The 16,431-nt window shown below is 45.9% G+C and overlaps 1 protein-coding gene and 1 pseudogene across 1 annotated transcript; one reads left to right on the top strand and one right to left on the bottom strand.

The window, feature by feature from the left end:
- Positions 1–6,139: 6,139 nt before the first annotated feature.
- Positions 6,140–9,030, bottom strand: LOC106564993 (N-acetylmuramoyl-L-alanine amidase). Its single transcript, XM_014131547.2, has 5 exons — positions 8,718–9,030; positions 7,594–8,442; positions 7,253–7,463; positions 6,708–7,002; positions 6,140–6,448 (listed from the first exon to the last, which is right to left on the bottom strand). The coding sequence occupies exons 1-5, from the start codon at positions 8,779–8,781 to the stop codon at positions 6,419–6,421; spliced, it is 1,449 nt and encodes a 482-aa protein (XP_013987022.1). The 5' UTR covers positions 8,782–9,030; the 3' UTR covers positions 6,140–6,418.
- A 302-nt stretch (positions 9,031–9,332) lies between these two features.
- On the top strand, positions 9,333–11,231 carry LOC106564972 (trafficking protein particle complex subunit 5-like; annotated as a pseudogene).
- The last annotated feature ends 5,200 nt before the right edge of the window (positions 11,232–16,431 follow it).

Here is a 16,431-nt window from a genome sequence, read left to right as displayed (position 1 = left end):
ATTATTAAAAATAGGCAGTTGGAAGGAAAGGGGGAGATGGTGGAGAAGTTCAGTCGCCAAGGCAAAGTGTGGCCCGGAGTTGTGTGTGCTTGAGTCACTCCTCTTTGGGGAGGCTGTTGGTGCATGTGAAGAACTTCCACACACGTCGGAAGAATCGTAGAACACCATTTTTCTTCTGCTTCTTTGTGTCACTGCGCACCACTTCTGCTGCGTTCGACACCCCGCTGCACACCTCAGGAAGGCTCTCGTTGGATCCAAAATAGGACTAAACAGATAATGCAGTGCAAGAGTAAGAACAACACATATGTCCTTTAGCTGTTTCACAAAACATACCACAGACATCCAAAGTCAAAGATTATAGTAGCTAATTTATAATATTGTCCTGTTTCAGACAACCCTGATGCAGCTCGTGGTGGCAGTTACCTGTCCACCCTGATGCACCCCACTTACAAAGACACTTGACCTTTCATTCACGAAACAGGCTTCTTGTTCCTTACCTTTGGGAGTTTTGCAATCATATCATTGAAGTCTCTGGTCAGCTGATCTTCCCAGCCCTCCTTCAGCCACCCTTTGGAGCTCACCACCTTGCTGAAGACATTTTCAGTGTCCCGAAGGTCTTCAGCAGCCTCTGTCTTTGTATCACTGGACACCTCTTCCACTGCGTTTGGTGCCTCAGGCACCTCACTGAACACCTCAGGACATCCCCTGCACACCTCAGGACCTCCACTGTACACTTCAGGCACTCCATTGCATACCTCTGGATGGCTCTCAGTGGATAGGAGCACCAACTTGCTTATGCCATTTCCAGTTTTCTGAAGATTTCCAGTAGCCTCTATCTTCATTGTGTCACTGCACACCTCATCCACTGCATTTGACGCCTCAGGACCTCTGCTGCACACCTCAGGAAGGCTCTCGATGGATCCGATATATGACTAAACAGACAATGCAGTAATGAAAGAGTAAGAAAAACAGAGTAAGAAAGCGTAAGAAAAACTAGGTCAAAGATTATAGTAGCTAATTTATAATATTGTCCAGTTTGAGACAACCCTGATACACCCCACTTACAAAGACGATCTAGTCAGCTGATCTTCCCAGTCCTGCTTCAGCCACCCTTTGGGGTTCACCACCTTGCTGAGGACATTTCCAGTGTCCAGAAGGTCTTCAGCAGCCTCTGTCGTCTTTGTGTCACTGGACACCTCTTCCACTGCGTTTGACACCTCAGGCACTCCACATCAGAGGCACTCCACTGCAACCCCCAGGCCCTCCGCTGCTCACCCCAGGCACTCCACTGCAACCCCCAGGCTCCCCGCTGCTCACCCCAGGCACACCTCAGGACCTCCGCTGCACACCTCAGGACCGCTGCACAGCTCAGCCTCTCCATTGCACACCTCAGGATGGCTCTCGGGGGATAGCTGCGCCACCTTTCTCAGGCCATTTCCAGTGTTCAAAAGGTCTCCAGTAGCCTCTGTCTTCTTTGTGTCACTTGACACCTCTCCCACGGCATTTGACACCTCAGGCACTCCATTGCACACCCTTGGACCTCTGCTGGTCACCTCAGGACCTCTGCTACTCACCTCAGGCACTCCACTGCACACCCCAGGACCTCTGCTACACATCTCAGGAAGGCTCTCAGTGGATCCGAAATAGGACTAAGCAGACAATGCAGAGCAATGAAAGAGAAAGAACAAAACAGATATCTGTCCTTTTTCAAAAAACATACCACAGACATCCAAAGACTATAGCAGCTTATTTGTATTATTGTACCGTTTCAGACAACTCTGATACACCCAACTTGCAAAGACACTTGACCTTTCATTTACGAAACAGGCTTCTTGTTCCTTACCTTTAGTAGTTCCGTAATCATATCATAGATTGTTGGGGTTAGATGATCTTTGCAGCCCTCCTTCAGCCACCCTTTGGGCTTCACCACCTTGCTGAGGACCTTTCCATCTCCAGCAGCCTCTTTCTCCACACTGACCAGGGCCAGCGGCTCAGCCTGAACGCCCACAGCATTGTTATTCGGAGACTCCTCTGAAGCCTCCTCATTGGTGTTGTCAATGTCAGCAGCCCCAGCGACACTGGCCGGGCACTTGGTCTTTGGACTTTTCTCTTCAATTAGAGTTTCCTTTGAAGAGGTCTCAGAATGTCCGTACAGCCCAGTGAGCTGTAAATGGACAGAGACATACATAACTATCCTATAGCTATTTCACAAATACAACAAACCAAAGACATCCAAAGTTGATTGTAATTCCAATGTAATATTGACCAACTTTGAACACCATATCATACACAGAAATGACGACATGCTTGACATTTTCTTCAAAGAAACAATATTGTCATTGTAGATGGCTCTTATGTCTTACCTCAGTGGCCTGGCATGTCTCATCCTTTAGGTGCAAGAAGTTCAACTTCCAACACTCCTCTTTCAGAAGCTGCATGGCTCCGTTGGTCGCCATGTCCATGATGACATCGGACATCCTTAATTCATCCTGAACTCTCTGGCAACTGACCAGGAGAACTCTCTCTGTCTCCTGTATAATTCCAGGCCCCTCTTTGCATCCCAAGTCTATGTAACAACATAATATGTAATTAACAGACCATTGATGTATCAGGTGAGACTGGACACTGGTCCATCATTGAAATGATGGGAAAAATTACAACTGTTTCTCTCTTTGGGTACAAAAATGAGCTTGCTGATATCTTAAGTGCTTTACAGTGGGTGTACTGTTTGCTCTACATAGTCCTCACCAATTCAGCTATACAGACCTTCTTCCATCTCTTCCATGTCTCTGTCTCACGCCTTCGTGTGAATATGGAAATGTATCAGACTATGTCTGTCTACACGATCTATCAAACTATTGCTGTCATCTAATATATTTTGATACATTCGGGTTATCATTTACGCTTGTCTAATGACGTGATAAACTCAAGTTACCTAAATGAAGTTTAACGTTTCGTACAATTTAAAAAATAGCCTGAACACTGCACTCACTCTATGAAGACTCTTTTCCCTGCCAGGAGCCAGGCCTTCATTGGTCTCAGAGGGAGGTCCAGTGGGAGCCTTCCCTGTCAGGAGCCAGGCCTTCATTAGTCTCAGATGGAGGTCCAGTGGTAGCCTTCCCTGTCAGGAGCCAGGCCTTCATTGGTCTCAGAGGGAGGTCCAGTGGGAGCCTTCCCTGTCAGGAGCCAGGCCTTCATTAGTCTCAGAGGGAGGTCCAGTGGGAGCCTTCCCTGTCAGGAGCCAGGCCTTCATTGGTCTCAGAGGGAGGTCCAGTGGGAGCCTTCCCTGTCAGGAGCCAGGCCTTCATTAGTCTCAGAGGGAGGTCCAGTGGGAGCCTTCCCTGTCAGGAGCCAGGCCTTCATTGGTCTCAGAGGGAGGTCCAGTGGGAGCCTTCCCTGTCAGGAGCCAGGCCTTCATTAGTCTCAGAGGGAGGTCCAGTGGGAGCCTTCCCTGTCAGGAGCCAGGCCTTCATTAGTCTCAGAGGGAGGTCCAGTGGGAGCCTTCCCTGTCAGGAGCCAGGCCTTCATTAGTCTCAGAGGGAGGTCCAGTGGGAGCCTTCCCTGTCAGGAGCCAGGCCTTCATTAGTCTCAGAGGGAGGTCCAGTGGGAGCCTTCCCTGTCAGGAGCCAGGCCTTCATTAGTCTCAGAGGGAGGTCCAGTGGGAGCCTTCCCTGTCAGGAGCCAGGCCTTCATTAGTCTCAGAGGGAGGTCCAGTGGGAGCCTTCCCTGTCAGGAGCCAGGCCTTCATTAGTCTCAGAGGGAGGTCCAGTGGGAGCCTTCCCTGGGCTTTCAGTGTACAGAATTGCCTCTTGAGCATTTTCCGCAATAGAGTTGAATTAGTGACTAAACCAGTTCGAATGTGGCAAGCAGAGAGCGATATGAATTGGTTCATGGCACAAACTAGCTGCTCCTCCTTGGAGAGTGATTAGGCCTTTTTTGATTATTTGTTTTGATTGGCCAAAGCTCTGCAGAAAGAGCTAGGGTTACTGAGCACAGAACCCAATACCAGATGTCTACAGCAGTACATCTGTCGTTTTCAAATTAATGCTGGAAAGAGTTATCTAAATGGGAAGAATATACATTATACTTTACATAGAACAACAACATGCAATATAAACAATGAAAGTGCAGATGAGATTAATGAGACCTTAATTAGGATGAGGAAACAAGTCATCTTAGATGATCGATAAATTGGTTGTATAGCTAACAGATTCGATATGATCCAAGTAACGTGTTTTTCGAAAATGTCGAATGCGTGCAATATCGGTCCTTCTCATTATCGGAAGACCTACTTACCTAACTGAGAACAGGAAAAAATATACGACGCGTTTGCTATCGATATACTGTAGGTTGGTTGTGATTGTGAATAACATAACCTCTGAGTAATACACATAAAATGAGGAATTAAAATGTATATTATTGGACATTGTGAAGAGCATGGAATTATAATATAGATTCTATTTCTATGGTGACACGTTCCTTTTTGCGCACAGCGTCGTACATTTCTGAGCACATTTATTTATCCTGTTGTATCATTTGCCCCTGGCCAATCCTATTTCTCCCTAATGAATACAGATCCTCTAACATTTTTACGCGATGTCACTGGAAAAAAAAAACGTCATTTAGGATGGTTTATTGGCATTGGAAATTCGCATACCAAAGGGTTAGAGAAATATATAAAACATGCCATACAGTATTAAAATGTGTTGGTGTAAAAATCGCTTCAAACTTGAAGACAACAGGCTATTTAAAGTAGGCTATATGAAATGAATTTCAGAATCAATCAATACGATTTACAGTATGCTAATGTATCAACAATGACCAGTGGTGGACATTTAACATTATACTGTACTTTTAATACATTGAAAGTGTATGAAAATAGCAAAATCAGTGTTGATTGAACAAATATGCCAAGATTGTCAATCCATGCTGATAAAGCAAATAAATATGTCAAAATATTACAAAATACTAAATATATAACAATATTCAAAATAATGTTCAATGCTTTGAGTTTACAATCATTTGATTGAAATCGAGAATTTAGGCCTATTCAATAAATGTTTAATTAATATTAACTTACACACCTGTTAAACATTTCACTCTCACAACCTGGTCAATATGTGTTTCATGAATTGGACAGATAGTCAATATGTATAATTTATTAGCCAAAACAATTTCAAAGTATTCCAATAGGCCCAACTGTCTCCCTACGCCCGCTAAAACTGATGTTATTTTTGTGTTGACGGTGATGTTTACAGTAATTTAATTGTAATTCACTTTTAATGAATTAACAATTAATTTATCATTTTGATATAGGCTAAGAGGAGTGGAACCCAGTCATTGAGTGGAACACATCTATCCTGGATCCTCTAGTAGCCTTGGTGCCAGTTGTCATTCCTGTGCCACTGGGTGTCACTGTCTCTCTCTCTCGACAGATGCAGCTATACTGATCAAAAACATAAATGCAACATGCTACAATTTCAACAATTTTACAGAGTTATAAGTTCATATAAGGAAACCAGTCAATTTAAATGAATAAATTAGGCCCTAATCTATGGATTTCACATGACTGGGCATAGGCCCACCCACTGGGAAGCCAGGCCCAGCCAATCAGAATGAGTTTTTCTCCACAAAGGGGCTTTATTACAGACAGAAATACTCCTCAGTTTCATCAGCTGTCCTGGTGGCTGGTCTCAGACGATCCCGCAGGTGACGAAGTCAGATGTGGAGGTCCTGGGCTGGCGTGGTTACACCTGGTCTGCGGTTGTGAGGCCGGTTGGACGTACTGCCAAATTCTCTAAAACGACGTTGGAGGTGGCTTATGGTAGATACATTTGCATTCAATTATCTGGCAACAGCTATAGTGGACATTCCTGCAGTCAGCATGCCAATTACACACTCCCTCAACTTGAGACATCTAAGGTATTTTGTTGTGTGACAAAATTGCACATTTTAGAGTGGCTTTTTTGTCCCCAGGACAAGGTGCACCTGTGTAATGATCATGCTGTTTAATCAGCTTCTTGATATGCCACACCTGTCAGGTGGATGGATTATCTCGGCAAAGGAGAAATGCTCACTAACAGGGATGTAAATACATTTCAGCACAAAATTGGAGAGAAATAAGCTTTTTGTACGTGTGTAAAATGTCTGGGATCTTTTATTTCAGCTCATGAAACATGGGACCAACACTCTACATGTTGCTCTAAATATTTTTGTTCAGTATACTGTACATGTCTCCGTTGTGCTACAACACTGTAATGTGAAGCAGTGACAACCATAAGGGTGAGTGTTATATGCTGTTATAACTCTAAAACACTGTTATCATGGACATAACAAATTGATACCCCCTTACAATCCAATGAGACATTTTGACAAAACTGGTTTTTATTCCACACTGCTTTTTACATGCTTGTCTTCTTCATTGGTCCTTTTTCGATGAGCTTGTTTCCTGTAAAAGTTTGCTGTAATGAGTGATCAAGGTAACACTGGATGAAAATGTGTCAGCAGCATCAATATCAACAGTGCACAAACAGCTTAATGTTTGTGTTTATCATTCATGTCTAATGTAGGAAAAAGGGCACAATTGTATTATGACTGAGTAGTGTTCTGGTGCAACTGTGATGCCCTTTTGATTGTGTATATATTAAAAGGATACATTTGACATTGACTGATGGTATAGTAGCCAAAAATACTGAACAGTCTCTCACCCCAAAGTGCTCCCAGCCCCTGATCTCTGAGTAGAGTGCGTCTCCTGGACAGGAGGTGTCCACCAGCTGCCGGTGCCCGTGGAGGGTGAAGTTGGCCTGCAGGCGCCCGCCATCCACTGCACACTTGGCCAGGTGTTGGCGCACCAGATCCAGGGCGTGGCGTGAGGGCAGAGAGGAGGAGTAGTTGCCAATGAAGGCCACGCCGTAACCATAAGAGTTCTGCCCCCTGGTGTGGGTGCCAAGGTGATGCCAGCCGCGCCCCTCGTAGATGTACCCGTCAGAACCCACTACAAAGCTGAGGGGAACATCCATTTAGGAGTTGGAGTGATAATGCAATTTGTTTTATCTCACAACCCTGATTCCTGTTATAGCATCTTGTCATTTTACATTGCATAGTTATACTGTGTAATAAATATCATGTCAAGATTTGCTATGGTATGACTGACTGTAATTGTAGGTTGACACAGTACACTTGTCTCCATATACGAAGCTTAGTATAAAGGGTTTGTTAATATCTGCGAATGGATGAGGGGGTCAAAGGTCACCTATATCCGATGTCGGCCCAACCGCGGTCTTCTTGGTGGAAGCGCTGCATGGCCCTCATGCTCCTGGAGCACTGCCGGAAGGAGTGACAGGGCCTGTTTGGCTCGTAGGTGTGGTGGATATACAGGAAGGGGAGGGGCAGGGCAAGAGGGAAGGGAGATCCTCGGTAGGGTGCTGCCCCCCACTGACACCGTGGGATGATGGTAGGGCAGTCTGGACAGGAGAGGTTGAACAGGTTCAATTAATCTTCATATTTACAGACTTCAAATGAATAGCCTTTTATGACCTACAATGTCATAACTACAGGGGTAAATGATTCCCTCTCCCCCACCCTGAGACTCACCCCAGTATCTGTGGACAAATTCCAGCATTCCGTCTCTCACTGCTTTTTCCACCCCTGTATCCTTGGCTATCCACTGGGTGTCCTCCAGCCTCCACACCAGGTATAGGGTCTCCATCACCTGTCTCTGGGTGTCCAGGGTGCCCAGCAGGGCTTGGGCAATCTCTCTGCGCTTGGGGCTGATGTGGCTGGATACAACCCCCAGGTCTTGCCCCTCCAGGACATGGTTGTAGTAACCCTTCAGAACCTTGCTGAGTTTACCAGGCTGTTTAGAGGGGGCCAGGGTGGCAAGATCCATGCCCAAAATGGACCCATCCATTCCCCCGTTGACGAGGGCATCGGTGGCCAGGGTGGGCACCCGCGACAGCTGGAACACCCTGGGGTGGGTCACGTTGTCCCAGCAGCCGTCCGGCCCCAGACGCTGAGCAGGTGGAAAGTCTTGGAGGCTAAGGAACGACAACCCTAGGTTTTTGGCCAAGGTGAGGGGAAACATGCCCAGAGGAGGGGTGCCCTCCAGCTTAGCTTTCAGACCCACCTCAATGCCTAGAAGCATGGGAGCGATGGCCACTGTGGTGCCATCTTGGGTTAGAACGACCCCTCTCTCCTCACCACGGTCCGTCACAAAATGGTGGATGGCTTTGTCGAAGAAGCCAAAGAGAGTGGTGTTGAACACGAAGGTGTGGGTGTGGCTGATGTTGTTGGAGGCCCCCAGGAAGTGCAGGGTGAGTGGGTCCTCGTGTCCGGCCGTCCTGCGGAGCCTCCTCACAAGGGCTAGTGGGGACAGGTCTGGGTTCGACTCCTCAGCCTGCTCTACGGCACTTATGAAACTGTCCATGTCCCGCAGGTGGTCCTCTGAAACCAAAACAAATGTTTTGTTCGTGCTACTACAGACTCAGTGCAAACAGTCACCTGGGGCTTCATTCATACTCATATTCATACTATCTTGGGGTATTTAATGTATTGTACACCAGCTATATACTAGTGACCTTCTGTGTTAAATTGAGCTCTGTTTAACAATAGAAGCATATGTTGCCAATGAAGATGTGCACGGACAATGCAGTAAGGCAGCCGTACCTTCAGACATATGAACCCAAATAAACACATTTCAGTCCATTAACACAGGTTACCTGAACAGAGAACGCTGTAGCACGTTCCAACCACAATGAAGAGCCATAGAACCACTGTAGTCATTCTGAGTGCAGCTGTATCACACCAGATCCAGAGGCTAAACTAAACCCACAAACAATCCCCAGACAAGGTCAACCCAGGCTGCCGATGAGAGTTGTAATCTTCTTATCTCTTACAGTCCAACACTCTGTTATGACAAACCACAACCACTCATGACAAACCCCAAGCAGAATGTCCAGATGCTTAATAAGGCTTTGTTGCAAGTACCTAAAGCTGGTTTCACTTCCCACTTCGGGGAATCAATGTGTTTGTAATGCGGTGTCCCAATAGATTAAATAACTCTTTATACACAGACGCCTCCAAATATTGATTGGTTCCTACCCAAAGTCAAAGTTTGTCATCGGAAAACAAATAAGGCCCTTTCAAGCTTGTGACGAGGTCAAGCTTAAAGGGACAAGAGAAGTGCTGAAGATATACTGGTTTGTATTAGTAATCACAGTATTTTTTTCCATGATATACATCTATTACATCCAACTTTCACACATATGGATGTAATTACACACACATATACACAGACACACACAGATAGTGAAGTCTGGTAAATGTGTTCCACGATGCATAGAGAGGGGCGGTCTGTTTACCGTCAGTGTCAGGGAAGCCCAGTAACCTTACTGGAAATGACACTTAACAAATTCCCCGAAAACAACCCAATGTAGTAGGCATACACTATAATCAGTGCATGTATGCTTTTTCAGATGACAGAAACGTTCCTGACTCATGACATTAGTGTCCCATGGCAGGTGGTGTTCATTGGCTTATGAGGTTTTGCTGGTAGGGAGTAAAGGGGAACAAAGTCTATTACACTTGAGTGACTGCTGCATTGAGAACTGCAGCCAGTGTCTGTTTGTTTTTGTGTTTTCCATCCCCAACCCTCTTGTTCTCAATGTATGAGGTGAATTTTGGCCCCTGTTTATTTTCCCTTTGTGTCATTAAGCGAACATCCATTACCAGTGGATAAATGGGACAATACTGGCCTCTACTGGATTATAATTAGATATATTTTTTATTATTTGTGTAGGTTTAAAAAATCTGTTTAAAATAGGGATTTATGAAAACTAATATTTTAAATAATTGTATTGATACCATAATGTTTCAACAGAAGATATTTCAACATTCATATTGTGATGTGTGATGTATCACCCGGAATAATATTTGCTATGTTTATTTCTTTAGAGTCAACTTTCCACCATGTGTGCTCATTGAATGAAATAATCCTTGTTTTTATTCATATTCTGTTCAAGAGTATCTAACCGTAGTAGCACGTTTCCTGATGTGTTGAAACGGATGGATGGTTGTCAGAACAGTCATTGAGTGATGTTCGGTACTAATGCCGCATTCAAAATAACTGGGAACTGGGAAATCTCCGACTTAGTGCGTTCAAGACAACTGGGACCTCGGGAAAAAATTAGCTCCCACTGGGAAAAATCATTTGAACTGTCATCCAACTCGGGCATCCTTCTGGAGTTACGACCCAAAGATCACTTACATCATGATTTGACCTGGTTTCTTTCCAGAGTTCCCAGTTGCCTTGAAAGCCCCAACAGTCATGCGCTGATATCTTATTATACTCCAACATTCTGCTGTTGTTGACAGTCACTCACTCTCTTCCCCTCCCCCTGTAGAAAATCGAGACTTGCTTCACCAGGGGCAAGTCTGCAATTCTAGAGCATTCGCTCACTAGACTCAAGACTGAGGTCAGCATGAGCGCATTCGCCCTGCTCTTCTCTGAAATGGTGCAGTAGTACTGCCAGAGTCGGGTGTACTCTGTGTCCGAGCTGCAGGCACGCTTGGCAGACTTGGGTCAAGGCGTGGGGGCTAGCCTGCTGGATGTGCTGGTGTTGAGAGAAGAATGGAAAAAGGGAAAGCGAAGTGTTGAACATACTGCTCTTCATCAACGTATGACCAAGAGAACTTTGCACAGTGTGTGATTCACATACTAGACTTTTTCATTAGTGTAATAACAACCAATGTATGACATTATACTACATTCACATAACATTAGGCTATAATGTCATACAAATATAGCCTAGGTATGCATGGCTCTTGGCTGTAGCAGCGACGTGACCTCCACTTCAAGAGACCTGGCCTCAGACATAAGCATAAACACAAACAAACCTTCACCTTTCTCTGCCTTCCGTTCCCCCTCGATTCCCCAGGTGTCGGTGTGGAGGGCCCTGTTCGGTAAGGAAGCGAACAAGCTGGAGCAGGCCAATGACGACGACAAGACCTACTATATCATTGAGAAAGAGCCCCTGATCAACATCTTCACCTCGGTGCCCAAAGAAAACAGCACGCTCAACTGTGCCGCTTTCACTGGGGGCGCGGTGGAGGCCATTCTCACACACAGCGGCTTCCCCGCCAAGGTCACGGTGCACTGGCACAAGGGCGCCACTCTCATGATCAAGTTTGATGAGGCTGTCATCGCCCGAGACAAGGCACTGGAGGGCAGATAGGATAGAGAGAGTTCAGAGGTAGTAGGAAGTGTGGACTGAGATGTAAAAGGGATGTACTGTATACCGTATTGGCTGTATAATGTATAGTGCTTCCTTTCCTATTCCCTATTCATTTTATTGTCCTGACAGATGTGGGAGATCGGAGAAAGTACTCACTTTAACTTCCCTATCTGTTGGCAATATTGCTACGTGGGAGGAGCCAGTTTTTACATCATGGCATCAATTTGTGTACATAGTTACAGAACTTCCCTACTATGACTAACCCACTATAGCTACGACATGATACTTCTTCCACTGCCGTAAATGAACTTCATGGCATTTTCAGAAAGTAAACAGATTTTATTCAGAAACGTTAGCTTTACTAGTTATTTTACCTATTCGGTGCATTTGAATCAGTGAGGACAATGACATAGAACAAGGAAAGAAAGCTAGTTGAAAGTACAGTATTCATTCATTCAAAGGACCTACTCTAGAGGCAGATGAAAGGGAGGAGTAACAGTATGGAAAGAGAGGAGTGTGGATAGAGCGGCTCAGTGATGTGCTAGTAGTTCACTGATGAAAAAACAGAAATGGTCACAAATGAATGCACTTTATCCTGGGCTGATTGTTCAGCAAGATGTAAAATGGAATCCCCTGATTGAACAGAATTATATATCACTGTACAATGATATGCACTTCAGTCTTATTTGTAATATCTAATGGGTAGGACATTTTCCAATGCTCCCCATTTAGACATGACACATCATTGTGTCATTGTGTCAAAAACAAGCAACAAACAAAGAAGATAGGCTTTTGAAAAATAACTATTTTTCATAAAATTGTAGTTATCTTAGCTAGCTGAATTGTTTACCAGTTGCTAAGCAGTTGCTAGGGACTCTTTTGGAAGAAGCTAGCTAGCTAACGAAGAACAACAAAGAATATCTAGTTAACAGAAGAAAAGAAAGAGAAAATCAGGACAGAAGAAAAAGGATATCAAAGTGAAACAGTTCTCTAAAGACACAAGAGACAATAATACAAGAAACAACACTTCTGTAGCTTGTCAACTATGTGTCTGTCTATCCCTGTTCTCTCCCCTCTGCACAGGCCATACAAACGCTTCACACCGCGTGGCCGCTGCCACTCTAACCTGGTGGTCCCAGCGCGCACGACCCACGTGGAGTTCCAGGTCTCTGGCAGCCTCTGGAACTGCCGGTCTGCAGCCAACAAGGCTGAATTCATCTCAGCCTATGCTACCCTCCAGTCCCTAGACTTCTTGGCGCTGACGGAAACATGGATTACCACAGATAACACTGCTACTCCTACTGCTCTCTCTTCGTCTGCCCACGTGTTCTCGCATACCCCTAGAGCATCGAGCCAGCGGGGTGGTGGCACTGGAATCCTCATCTCTCCCAAGTGGACATTCTCTCTTTCTCCCCTGACCCATCTGTCTATCTCCTCATTTGAATTCCATGCTGTCACAGTTACCAGCCCTTTCAAGCTTAACATCCTTATCATTTATCGCCCTCCAGGTTCCCTTGGAGAGTTCATCAATGAGCTTGACACCTTGATAAGTTCCTTTCCTGAGGATGGCTCACCTCTCACAGTTCTGGGTGACTTCAACCTCCCCACGTCTACCTTTGACTCATTCCTCTCTGCCTCCTTCTTTCCACTCCTCTCCTCTTTTGACCTCACCCTCTCACCTTCCCCCCTACTCACAAGGCAGGCAATACGCTTGACCTCATCTTTACTAGATGCTGTTCTTCCACTAATCTCATTGCAACTCCCCTCCAAATCTCCGACCACTACCTTGTATCCTTTTCCCTCTTGCTCTCATCCAACACTTCTCACTCTGCCCCTACTCGGATGGTATTGCGCCGTCCCAACCTTCGCTCTCTCTCTCCCGCTACTCTCTCCTCTTCCATCCTATCATCTCTTCCCTCTGCTCAAACCTTCTCCAACCTATCTCCTGATTCTACCTCCTCAACCCTCCTCTCCTCCATTTTTGCATCCTTTGATTTTCTCTGTCCCCTATCCTCCAGGCCGGCTCGGTCCTCCCCTCCTGCTCCGTGGCTCGACGACTCACTACGAGCTCACAGAACAGGGCTCCGGGCAGCCGAGCGGAAATGGAGGAAAACTCGCCTCCCTGCGGACCTGGCATCCTTTCACTCCCTCCTCTCTACATTCTCCTCTTCTGTCTCTGCTGCTAAAGCCACTTTCTACCACTCTAAATTCCAAGCATCTGCCTCTAACCCTAGGAAGCTCTTTGCTACCTTCTCCTCCCTCCTGAATCCTCCTCCCCCTCCCCCCCTTCTCCATCTCTGCGGATGACTTCGTCAACCATTTTGAAAAGAAGGTTGACGATATCCGATCCTCGTTTGCTAAGTCAAACGACACCGCTGGTCCTGCTCACACTGCCCTACCCTGTGCTTTGACCTCTTTCTCCCCTCTCTCTTCAGATGAAATCTCAAGTCTTGTGACGGCCGGCCGCCCAACAACCTGCCCACTTGACCCTATCCCCTCCTCTCTTCTCCAGACCATTTCCGGAGACCTTCTCCCCTTCCTCACCTCGCTCATCAACTCATCCTTGACCGCTGGCTACGTCCCTTCCGTCTTCAAGAGAGCGAGAGTTGCACCCCTTCTGAAAAAACCTACACTCGATCCCTCCGATGTCAACAACTACAGACCAGTATCCCTTCTTTCTTTTCTCTCCAAAACTCTTGAATGTGCCGTCCTTGGCCAGCTCTCCTGCTATCTCTCTCAGAATGACCTTCTTGATCCTAATCAGTCAGGTTTCAAGACTGGGCATTCAACTGAGACTGCTCTTCTCTGTGTCACGGAGGCGCTCCGCACTGCTAAAGCTAACTCTCTCTCCTCTGCTCTCATCCTTCTAGACCTATCTGCTGCCTTTGATAGTGTGAACCATCAGATCCTCCTCTCCACCCTCTCCGAGTTGGGCATCTCCGGCGCGGCCCACGCTTGGATTGCGTCCTACCTGACAGGTCGCTCCTACCAGGTGGCGTGGCGAGAATCTGTCTCCGCACCATGCGCTCTCACCACTGGTGTCCCCCAGGGCTCTGTTCTAGGCCCTCTCCTATTCTCGCTATACACCAAGTCACTTGGCTCTGTCATATCCTCACATGGTCTCTCCTATTATTGCTATGCAGACGACACACAATTAATCTTCTCCTTTCCCCCTTCTGATAACCAGGCGGCGAATCGCATCTCTGCATGTCTGTCAGACATATCAGTGTGGATGATGGATCACCACCTCAAGCTGAACCTCGGCAAGACGGAGCTGCTCTTCCTCCCGGGGAAGGACTGCCCGTTCCATGATCTCGCCATCACGGTTGACAACTCCCTTGTGTCCTCCTCCCAGAGTGCTAAGAACCTTGGCGTGATCCTGGACAACACCCTGTCGTTCTCCACTAACATCAAGGCGGTGACCCGATCCTGTAGGTTCATGCTCTACAACATTCGCAGAGTACGACCCTGCCTCACACAGGAAGCGGCGCAGGTCCTAATCCAGGCACTTGTCATCTCCCGTCTGGATTACTGCAACTCGCTGTTGGCTGGGCTCCCTGCCTGTGCCATTAAACCCCTACAACTCATCCAGAACGCCGCAGCCCGTCTGGTGTTCAACCTTCCCAAGTTCTCTGACGTCACCCCGCTCCTCCGCTCTCTCCACTGGCTTCCAGTTGAAGCTCGCATCCGCTACAAGACCATGGTGATTGCCTACGGAGTTTTGAAGGGAACGGCACCTCCATACCTTCAGGCTCTGATCAGGCCCTACACCCAAACAAGGGCACTGTGTTCATCCACCTCTGGCCTGCTTGCCCCCCTACCTCTGAGGAAGCACAGTTCCCGCTCAGCCCAGTCAAAACTGTTCGCTGCTCTGACACCCCAATGGTGGAACAAGCTCCCTCACGACGCCAGGACAGCGGAGTCAATCACCACTTTCCGGAGACACCTGAAACCCCACCTCTTTAAGGAATACCTAGGATAGGATAAAGTAATCCTTCTAACCCCCCCCCTTAAAAGATTTAGATGCACTATTGTAAAGTGGTTGTTCCACTGGATATCATAAGGTGAATGCACCAATTTGTAAGTCGCTCTGGATAAGAGCGTCTGCTAAATGACTTAAATGTAAATGTAATTGTAAATATACATGTGGCTGCTTTAATGTCCACAACTTATTTGGTGCTTGTATATTGCTTTGTCAAAATTCAAATAAATACTGTAATACCTGAAATAATACCTTTGTATTTCATTGAAATGACCAAGAAGTGTAATGTTTAAATTTGCCATATGGACCAGAAATTCCATGAGAATAAATAATTGTGTCAATAACATAGGTCTCGAGTTATACATAGTTAGATGTTGTGCTTGGTATGTGTTTTACTATTGTCTGAAATTAAATGTTGGCCAGAGGCTGTAAAGAGACGGTAAAGTTGAAGAGGGAGAAAGACGCCTACAGAGAGATGAACCTGGAGAAGAGTCCCCTAAGCAAGCTGGTCCTGGGGCTCTGTTCACAAACACAAACAGAGCCCCAGGGCAGCAACACAATTAGACCCAACCAAATCATGAGAAAACAAAAAGATAATAACTTGACAAATTGAAAGAATTAACAAAAAAACAGAGCAAACTAGAATGCTATTTGGCCTTAAACAGAGAGTACACAGTGCAGAATACCTGACCACTGTGACTGACCCAAAATTAAGGAAAGCTTGGACTCTGTAAAGACTCAGTGAACATAGACTTGCTATTGAGAAAGGCTGTTGTAGGCAGACCTGGCTCTCAAGAGAAGGCAGGCTATGTTCACACTGCCCGCAAAATGAGGTGGAAACTGAGTTCCACTTCCTAACCTCCTGCCAAATGTATGACCATATTAGAGACACATATTTCCCTCAGATTGCACAGACCAACAAAGAATTTGAAAAAATCTAATTTTGATAAACTCCCATATCTATTGGGTGAAATACCACAGTGTGCAGTCACTGCAGCAAGATTTGTGACCTGTTGCCAAGGGAAACCGGTGAAGAACAAACACCATAGTAAATACAACCCATATTTATGTGTATTTATTTCCCCTTTTGTACTTGAACTAATTCCACATCGTTACAACACTGTATATAGACATAATGTGACATTTGAAATGTCTTTATTATTTTTGAACTTTTGTAAGCGTAATGTTTACTGTTCATTTTTTATCGTTTATTTCACT

Source organism: Salmo salar, chromosome ssa12, assembly GCF_905237065.1.
Source record: "Salmo salar chromosome ssa12, Ssal_v3.1, whole genome shotgun sequence".
Taxonomy (NCBI): domain Eukaryota; kingdom Metazoa; phylum Chordata; class Actinopteri; order Salmoniformes; family Salmonidae; genus Salmo; species Salmo salar.
This window is presented reverse-complemented; position numbering and strand designations above follow the sequence as displayed.